The sequence below is a fragment of the Dufourea novaeangliae genome, unplaced genomic scaffold (genome assembly GCF_001272555.1).
Source record: "Dufourea novaeangliae isolate 0120121106 unplaced genomic scaffold, ASM127255v1 scaffold24, whole genome shotgun sequence".
Classification (NCBI taxonomy): Eukaryota; Metazoa; Arthropoda; class Insecta; order Hymenoptera; family Halictidae; genus Dufourea; species Dufourea novaeangliae.
Genome location: NW_015373905.1, coordinates 1,356,501 through 1,366,878, shown reverse-complemented (window position 1 = coordinate 1,366,878; position 10,378 = coordinate 1,356,501). Strand labels below are relative to the sequence as shown.

Below are 10,378 nucleotides of genomic sequence, written 5' to 3'. Positions count from 1 at the left end.
TATCTTTCCATAAATACATAAATTTGTATATGTCGTAAGTTAAGTTAAATATATCGTAGAATATATCTTCCACATGGAAACAGTAAAATAATTATATATTATATTACAAAGTAAAAAGCTTTAATTTGAAAATAGCAGACAAGTATCTTGAAATATTTCTATAATATTTCTTACCATTATTTACATTTAGAATGTAGCGCACATTCCAAATTTTTTATACATATATGGTAATATTATTTTTTCATGATTTAATAGAAAAAATCAAAATTTATAAACAAATAGAGAAAGTGTGTTCAATTGCAAAAATAAAAATAATCAAAGCTAAAAACATATTTGTAATTATGTGTTCAAAACTGTTTAAACGAAGGCAGTCACAATCAAGTGAAAAACTTTTTGTAATAATACAATATGTAAATATATACACATGTTATACACGAGTAGAGAATGTAGCAATTAATTCAATGAAGTCTGTAGAATTATATACATGTATTACATTTAAATTCTACTTTAGACTGTACTCTTAGGGAGATGTTCAATAGATGAGTTCAATAGAAGTTTTTAGTAAACAATTATAATTGATAATAAACAATGCCGACTAGTAGAGATATTCGTGCTACATTCTAAATTATAATGTATTAAGCAATATAAGCCATAACTTCACAATCCTAGTCTGCTTGCAATCCATACATCATTTTAGTAGATAGTGATCAGTATGAATTTACAAAGAAATTTCTTAACATTATAAATAATATTTTACGTAAAAATTTGTTTATAAAAAATGTATTTCTAAATTTCTGTTGGCACATATAGTGGCTACTGTTGTACCCAGAGCATTGTCACCTGAAATTTTTAATGAAAGAAATTCTCTGTACGTGTATTATCAAAAGTAAACATTATGTACTTTGCACTGTATCCATGACTTATAATAATATATAAGGAAAAAAGATCTTCGAAAATAAAAATTACATTTGAAGACAGTAATTTTTAGATTAGTTTGCATGTCACAGAACAAACTTGTTTATTCTTAAGAGCAGTTTTTGTAATTTTTTGAAGTTGCGAATGCACTTAGAAGTACACTAAATTCGTTAGTAATGTATAAGATATTACAGTATTTTCATTGGCCCAGAAAATATTATGACAGATTTCCTATTATACAATTTACATTATAATATTTATTGAAACATTGTGGATTGCATAAAATGACTAATATAATATTTTATATAATTACAAATTTTCATACTAAACTGAAAATCATAAATAAATCTCATTTCTTCAACAATTCATTTAAATATGGAATATTAGTAATCTTAGTCTCTAAGTAACATGTATATTGTAGTATATGAAATGTTACTAATAGAAAAAAATTTGTTTTTTAAATAAAGATCCAAATATATAAGTTGTATTTCAAAATTGTGTATAAAACTAGTAAGTATATGAAATAAGTAGTGTCACATATATTACACTAGAAATACACTTGATTAATTATTATGCCAAATTACAGTAATATTTATAGTAAGTACATTATGTAACTAATGAGTTTGATATTTTTTTTTAAATTGTTGAATGAAATTGGACAGAATTTCAATTGTTGAATTTTATATTTATATTTTTGGTAAATGTAGCACGGATTCTCTATAAATCTGGTTGTACGTGTGTATCAAAAAGGAAGTAAACAAAAAAGAGAAATTACAACATTTGACTATTTTTTATACTGTGTAAGCAGTATAAGAAATTACTAAATATTAATTTAGAATATTACTTTTTGCTGTTGCCAGCATTTTGTAAATATTCATTCTCTATGCATACGATTTTGCAATTGAATCTTAAATTACAACAACTAGAATTTAGTGTAATAGAATTTATTGAATTCTCCAAAGCTCTGGCTACTGACTTGATAATTTAAAATTAAAACGTGATATATGAGCCAGCCAATTAGTTACAGGCATGGCATATCAGTTATCTACTATTAATCTATACCTTATGCATATTTGATCAGCTAATTTCTCACTTATTTCCATCTATGTGTGATTTCCTCATTTTTACAGCAAAATTTTTTTAATGGGTATATTCACGCTCATTAAATAAAAATGTATAACACCTGAAGGTTAATAATATTAAACTCACAGAAGATGCTAACACATTATTTTTCTCTTAAAATTTTAGTCAGTAATGAAAATATTATCATTTTTATTTTATCCGGATTATTTGACAATTTTACCATGCTATTTTTCAGTGCAAAAAGATTGGTACTGTTACATAAATGAAATATCAATTACTATTCAAAGATTAATTCTGATCAAGTTATAGAGGATAGAAGAATAGTTCAGAGTACACATAGACGGAAATTTATGAGAGATTTTGTGGTAATATACTTGCACTGATTTTATGTGAATGGGGAAATCAATCTGTATTCAAAGTTAACAATGTAACTCCAAAATTTTTTTATATAATTATTAAATATTAACGGAGAATCGTAAAATGTTTGTCTGCCATCCACTTAATTACGAATTATAGTTCTTCTAGTATTATGTTAAATCAAGTTGTTTTACCTTACATTTAATGAACATGTATGTATATGTATAATGTATTTGCAATATCATTTATATACTATATAAATGCCGAGTTTTAATCATTTTAATCTACAAAAAGTTTGCAGATCAAGTTATATTAACATACATATTTTTTGATAGTTTGATGTTATCACCAATATAATTAGACATTTTACATTGATATTATACTTAATTGATAATATCCTTTATATTTCGTTCAGTACGAAACATTATACATAAGTATAAAGTAAGATTAATGAAAGGAAATAGTAATTAATTACAGATTGTAATAGTGTTTGCTTGAAATTATAAAACTATATAAGTGTCTTAATAGAACCATTTTATATCAAATGTACCTATGTGACACAAAGTTTTTAGGAAAGCTTTCAGGTGATTTTAAAGAATGCAAAAATATAGTCGAGATTGTTAAGATTTATTATAGCTATGGTTTAAATATAAGTTTAGTATTAGTTATAAAAGGTGGTTATATATAAAGTTGTAAAAATTATAATGAAATGAAAAATTGATTGTCACAAACAAGAAAAAAAGTTTTCATTCACAAAGCTGTTTTTTATTTTGCAATTATAGAATAATGTATAATGTTTCATACCATACAGATTGGCATGAATTTCACAAATTTGTATCATCTATTTTCTTTCATTACCAAAAATTTGTATTAGATAATTTCTAATAGGTACTCTCTAAATATTTATGTAAATAAAAAATTATGAACTTTTTAGTAACATTGTTTCATCGTTTCGATCATTATAACTATAAAAAATTCCATGACTTACAAAACAATTTAAGATGTACTATTTCATCTAAAGCAGTATAACATATATATAAAATATGTTTATAAATAATACTGGGTTCATCATAGTCACTTAACATTATGTTTACACACATATAACAGTGATTGAATATTAATAGTCTCCTATTGAGAGAGGTTTCTTATTCTAACTTTATTTTGTTCTTTTTTTTACGTAAATATGGTTGTCTTCTACTACATTTTGTATATACCTATATTTATATTTGTATACTGTAAATAATCGTAAAAAATATCATGGATATTTGTTTTTGTGTTTTGAAGATGCTTTCTATTTTGAAACATATAAGACATTAATTTTATACCTTCAAAATTTTTCAAATTTTCAAATTTTAGTACAGTTAAACTTTGATTTCATTTTTTTACCTTTCTAATTTTCAAGACCCAAGTATTAGCATTGTAAAGTCAGTGCTGCTGAAACTATAATTATTGTTGTGTGTGTTAAAGAAATGTTTTGATTATATTATATAATAATAAAAATTCGTACAATGTACATTAAGTATATTTATATTAATGCAATAACTTTTAATAAAATAAGCATTGTAGATCATATAAAAAGCATCCTTTACTTTAGTGATTTCATGTTTATATACACAGAAGCAAAATTTGATGTATTTCCTTTGCATTAAGATAGTTCTAGTTTCTGAACTACTAGATAGTGTTAAATGGAAGTAAAAAAACCTTATAATAATAATAATGTAAAAGTTTAAGCAACGCTGAAGTGTTTTAGGTTGAATTGAGCACTAACAGACTCTATGAGTTATTAGAAAGCTAAAGTATAAATAATATACTCACATAAGATGCTTTTCTGTAATACGAAATAGGAATGTATGATAATTCTTTATTACAATAACGATAATTATTATTTTATTATATAAATGTATTTATAACATTTAAATAATAAATATTAGTACCTTTGTAAAAACATTGATTTCAAAATGAAACATAAAATATAAATAAAGAGTTGTAGTTATTATAATTATCTTCCCTTTTTATTTTGACTAATGTAGAGTTTTTATCTAGTAGGTAATGGAAACACAACAAAATATTCTTTACACAGTGAATTATTAAGATTTATAGTAAATAGCTCAAATTAATCAGATTTGATACACTGATTAGATAATAATACGAAAGATATTTAATTATATGTATTTTATGACCGTTCCATTTCTGAAATCGATTTCTTTTATTACAATTGATTTGAATGAGAAGGCAATGTGTTATTTTACCAGCGTGTTTTTACAAATAGTAAGTTTAAATCAAATTACAGAATTTAAAGCTCACATCATTCTAGAAATCAGAGAAGTATAAATAGTAGAGGTCAATAAAGAAACTTGATTATATTCATTTATATACATACATATAAATATGGTTCTTTGGATGACAGTGAACATAGCATAAAGCCTATGGTAACAAAGAAATTTAAATTTTATTAAAATACATTTTAGTTGTTGTAATACAACAAAATGCTACAATCCCTCATATTAAGCACTTATTTTACACAATTATAAATGTAGAGTGTACATATATTTATATATAACAAATGTCTTTAGAATATTATAATATAAACATAAAGAATAAGTTGTAATATACAAATGCATTTGAATCCATGAGACAGAAATTTTATTTTGTTGGGGAAAAGCTAGTAGGACTTAAAATACGGGAATGTGTTTCTCTTATTATTGGTACTGTGTGTGCAACGCATCGGTCCCATCCTGGAGATCTCCACGCACTTTCCCGAGTTTCCATTCGTGCTTGGAGACTTTTATAGCCTGAAATGATTTTAGTTGAACATAATCGTTAGATGAAATGAAATAAAAAATGGTTTAGACAGTTTGATACCTACACCAAATGTGATGAACATTATACAATCGACCGATTTGTGAAAAGAAACCACCGAAAGGTTCATTGTTATGGCGTCTAAAATTGATGGCTTTTGCCCAATTATTACCCCATTCTATCATTCCACCAGCATTCAGTCTATAACTACGTATCTCATATATATTTGAATCTTCTCGTTTTGTAGGAACAGGCCAGTAACTAAATGCCAATAAATACTGCAGATAACGTGATCGAACATATTTCCCACCTTCTTTAAATAATTGTTGATATGCCTAAAAATTATGTTCACGCTCAAACTTATGTACACTTTTGTTTTGTACTCATTGTATATAAATAAATTTTTTGGTAACATCATACTTTATTCTGAGATAATTCAACCTGTGTGCGATCAACACTATCGTAACCACCGTTGTATCGCCAAAGGTGCAAAGCTTGATCAATATCGCCAGCTGTAACAGTCCATGAGCCGACTAGTTCCAATTGTAATTCAGACTTCTTGGAGTTTAGAATGTTAACAACCTCTTCACTGTAATATCCCAAAATTTTTCCTACTATAAAAGAATTTTCTGTGCATGCTAATTCTGTGACATAAATAAAATCTAATATTTTCGTGACACATTACTACATTAAAAAATAATAGTAAAAACACCTAACACCAAAGTCAGACAGAGCAGAAAAAAGTATATATTTACATAAGGGAATCAGAGATTCACTCACTAATTGGTCAAGTAATTGTCAGTGGAATCGGGTCGAATGTTGTGCGTGTGCAAAGCGTAAATAACTCCTTTATCCGACAGCATCCGTGAGTGCGGCTCTTTGGTTGGGTCGGATTTTTTTCGCCATGCTAGTCCTATGCTGTCATTCTGTAGGATCGATGAACTTGCAAATGATCTACAACACACACGATGTGGCTATTGCCCTAAAACGCCGCCGCTTAGACTGGCTCACGCAAGTTTATACGCGAACATATGAAAAAAGAAGCGTTCCCCAAGCTTTTGGAATCGTATCGCCTACCGGCTGTTAATAAATGACGGTAATTTAGTATTGCCGATCGCCCTGATCTGCGCGGATCTGAATCTTCTGAAAACGGCAGCCATTCTTACTGAATCCTTGAGTAGTGATCTCTTCTGTTCTGCGTCGAATCAAGATCAGAGCACGAATTCGACAGTGCTGCAATTAAATACGCGGCGCTTTCGATTAAACTCTCGGTGAAACTGTCGACTAATGTTACTGATTTATTCTTATTCATAATCTCCATTCGCGGTTTTTTCTTTCTACACAGAATAAGACTTACGACCATGAAAAACTCTGGATTGATAGCGCTTACGAGATTCAACGCCACAGCGCCTGCGTATTTTGCTGAATCTATTATTTGTCATTTTGCAAAACTTTGGAAGAAACTTGGCTTCGATGTTATTTTATCTTTCGGTGAAAATAAAATAAATCATAATATAAGTATACAGTATCTTTTGTGGTGCAACATTTTATAGTGTCATATAACTATATGTATAAGTTGGTTTTAAGTGTACTATGTAATATATTCTTTTTTATCAATATTAAGTTGAATAAACTTTGAAAATATTTTCGGTTTAATTTTATTTCTTAATTTTGAATAATGAATATTACAATACAGTATTTTGTACATATTAATTCATTGTAAATTACGTCTGTACATTTTATCCTTTTTTATTAATAAAATTCAATAATTTGTACGTTAAATACATATAAGTATTTAATTACAAACAGTTTTTGTATTAGTTTAATTATATTATTAAATAAAATACTACTTTTTTTAACTGAAATATCCTTTATTAATTTTTTTTATTCAAGTATTTTATTCATATATTTACACTTTTAATAAATATACACCATAATAATACATCGTAATGATTGATAACAAAATCGATATGTAATCTTTGTCAGAGAGAAAATTCTTTATGCATAAGCAGAGGGTACGTATTTTACACAATATCGTAAATGCGTATGTAATATATACGTATAATACATATGTCCCTTTTTGAGTTCATTTTGCACGGTCATTGGTGTCATTCGTCGCAAGTGTTGTAAATAGAAATATTAATTATTTCAACGTTTAAACAATTAAAGTAGAAAGACTTTTTAGAAATAAGTAAAAACAATACATATCTCCTTTTAGTATGTAATGTTAAAAATGTAATATTGTAGGTGTAATATTAAACACGAAATATAATCTCAAATTAATTTTTAGTATATAGATATATATATATTATTTGTGATTGTCAAAAAATGGGTGGTAGAAAAGAACATAATCAATATGATTAGTTGGGGTTCATTAGAAGAAAGAATGAAAAAGGCGAAAATGTAGCGTTTTGCACAGTGTGCAACCGTAATATTGGAAATATAACTGCGATAAAAAAATGATAATTTTTCAATCAAGTAAATAAACATTTGTATGATAGGATTAATAATAATACATCTGATTTAAGTATGGTAAGTTGCAGTACAGTGTGTACAGATAAGACTGAAAACATTTATGACAAGAATATCAATAAATGTAAAGCAAAATCATTAATCTCATTACTACTGATAAGTAGTAATGAAATTAATTATTTTACAACTTCACTCAGAACCTCTCCAGTTTCTCTTATTGTACTAAAGTTCTATGAGTCCAGAAAAGGTGTTTGGTGACATGTTACATGTAACATTGGCCATAGCCGCAACAGTTCTACTATTAACTGTTGAATTTTTCCACCCATCAATTAGTAATACTCTATCTTGTGGTTCATCTTACCTTGTAGAATTAACGAGCTCATCACATTTAACAGTGCCTTCCTTGCAGGAGGCTTATATTGATCATTCAGTGCATTAATAAATGTTTTACAATGTTCTGATTACACTAAAAGGGATATTACATCAAAAAAGAAATTTGCTAGTAATCGATCAATCTCATTTCGTCCAAAATGAAAATAAAGTTTTTATTAACATAATTTTCAATCTAAACAAATTATATTTATTATTTTATACTCTTTTGTTTTAGTAGCCATTCAATATCCATTTTTCATCAATGTAACCGATTTTAATTTAATTGTTTTTAATGAGAATTATAATTGTTAATAAATTGACATTTTTTATAACCTATACGAAAAACGTTTTATAGGTTAGAAACATGTTATAAATAGATATTTCCATTCCAGATATACGAGATTTACGACATTTAATATATATAATTTGGTATACTGGTGCCAGATAGGTGATTCATTGTAGCATAAATGCGCGAAATTTCAAGATGAGACCTTTAGTTTCTTTATAATTATAAATATTTTAAATATACGATAGAATATTTTCAGTAAAACAGAGAAACAAAGTGTTTTATTTATAAATGAACATACTGAAATATTAATGGTATCATATAAATGTAAGACATTGAGATGTTTCAATTGAATAGTTAAAAGTTAGAATCTATAGATATGAAACAAAATTGTTTTTGTTTGGTATTTAATTTTGCAACTACGCAATGAATTCAGAAAGTTTTGCAATATTATTATTTGATGAGATTGGTAAATAAATAAAACATTACTATTTAGAAATAGAAATAACTCGAAGATTATCTTTCACTTTTGCACACAATCTGCATGTCTCCGTTGTGCAAACACAACATGCATTGCAAAGTGAGATTCTTTTTTTGTTCAGGATTTATAGAGTTCATTAGAAAGTAAGCTAGATGAATTTTCCATGCACCATTAATACACATAACTATGAAAACTAATGCGTTTTTTTCAATAGTTGTGTCAGCTGGGGTTATAGTATCACCCATATCCACGTACCCATTAAACTTGTGACCATCATATTTTATATATTGTCTAACAGCCATCTTACCAAATAATATTGACTCAAGTAATTTGTAATTTACACTATTCACTTGTGCCTTGATAGCATTTACACTTTCTACCATGATGCCAGGATTTCCTTCTATACTATCATACCACTTAGAAATGGTTTTGCAATGTGGTAAGTTGTTGTTAAACTGTTTTCTTACATATTCGTAGGTCTTTGGGGAATAATAATGTAAGGTCAATGCAAATGCTTTCAATTGCTTATTAAGTCCTTCGTTCACACATTTTCCTCTATTTTTCTTTAACTGTCTTTATAATATTTTACAATTTGGTCCACCTATGTCTTCTACTATCTGCAATTCTTCGCCCTGTAAATTATTCAAAACTATTATTGCTTTTTATTCCTATGTCCATGAGCACAGCCGCTAGTACTGTCCACGGCCGTATAATTTAAAAACAAATGTCGTGTTAACAACAGGGTCGTATATTTTTCATATTAATTGTAAAATAGTTCAGTAGTAGCACAGACGAGATATAAGAATAGACTGAATAGACCTAACATCTTATGGGACTTGACTTGGTGTCCCACAAAAATCACGTTGGTTAGAGCGCACCTATCCTTATATTTCGTAAAGTAGTCCAATAGTAAGAGTAATTAACATAACCTAATAACTTCTTGCAGAGTTGCATCAGAGAGGAAATGAGAGTGCTAATGCCCGCGGTTTCGGTGTTCCCGAGCAAGTGCTGGCAGCACTGTGCTGCCCCCGTGGTCCACCTTAGCATATATCAGAACCACAAAATTTCGCGTTAGCAGAGCCCTCTACCAGTCCGTGTCACAATCTATCGATCAATTGAACTTCGTTTTACCACCGACGAGGTATAGGATAGACCTATCATCTTATGGGACTTCGCGTCTCATGTTCTGAAATACCGATAGTGTAAAAAGTAAGGGATTATCTGCTGCTCTCTACGTTATGAGAACGGTGAATTTGTGAACTACGTTAAATCTAAGAAGGGACCATGGTCGTGAACGGATTCTCTTCCGTCCGTTCGCTATAAAGTAGACGTATTAGAAAGGAGTCTTGGGTTGCAATCCCGACGGACCTATATTAGTTTTTCTTCGCGTACAAAAAAGTTATTGCGTTTAACATTGTTTTTATGGATATGTATATGTATTATTATGTACATTTGAGTAAATTATTTTATTATTCCATTGTTATTACAACAGTTTAACAGTGACAACGAACGCATGCATATTTTCAAATATCGGACTAATAGTATATTTTTATTCTATATTATTACATATAAGTGAGTAATACGTATCAAAAACGTAATCGAAACTAAGATTT

At 27.9% G+C, this 10,378-nt stretch overlaps 2 protein-coding genes across 3 annotated transcripts in view; one reads left to right on the top strand and one right to left on the bottom strand.

The window, feature by feature from the left end:
• Positions 1-4,998: 4,998 nt before the first annotated feature.
• Positions 4,999-6,535, bottom strand: LOC107193762 (protein NipSnap). Of its 2 annotated transcripts, XM_015583267.1 has the most exons (6): positions 6,512-6,535; positions 6,232-6,387; positions 5,935-6,108; positions 5,575-5,743; positions 5,222-5,489; positions 4,999-5,147 (listed from the first exon to the last, which is right to left on the bottom strand). In XM_015583267.1, the coding sequence occupies exons 2-6, from the start codon at positions 6,312-6,314 to the stop codon at positions 4,999-5,001; spliced, it is 843 nt and encodes a 280-aa protein (XP_015438753.1). In that variant the 5' UTR covers positions 6,315-6,387; positions 6,512-6,535. The 2 variants fall into 2 exon arrangements, with proteins under 2 accessions (XP_015438753.1, XP_015438752.1); XM_015583266.1 differs by lacking the exon at positions 6,512-6,535 and having other exon boundaries at positions 6,232-6,494.
• Positions 6,536-9,188: 2,653 nt separating this feature from the next.
• LOC107193763 (structure-specific endonuclease subunit slx1) overlaps positions 9,189-10,378 on the top strand; it is a 5,704-nt gene continuing 4,514 nt past the window's right edge. Inside the window, exon 1 of the mRNA XM_015583268.1 lies at positions 9,189-9,204. Coding sequence (XP_015438754.1) covers positions 9,189-9,204 — 16 coding nt within the window. The remainder of the gene's footprint in view (positions 9,205-10,378) is intronic.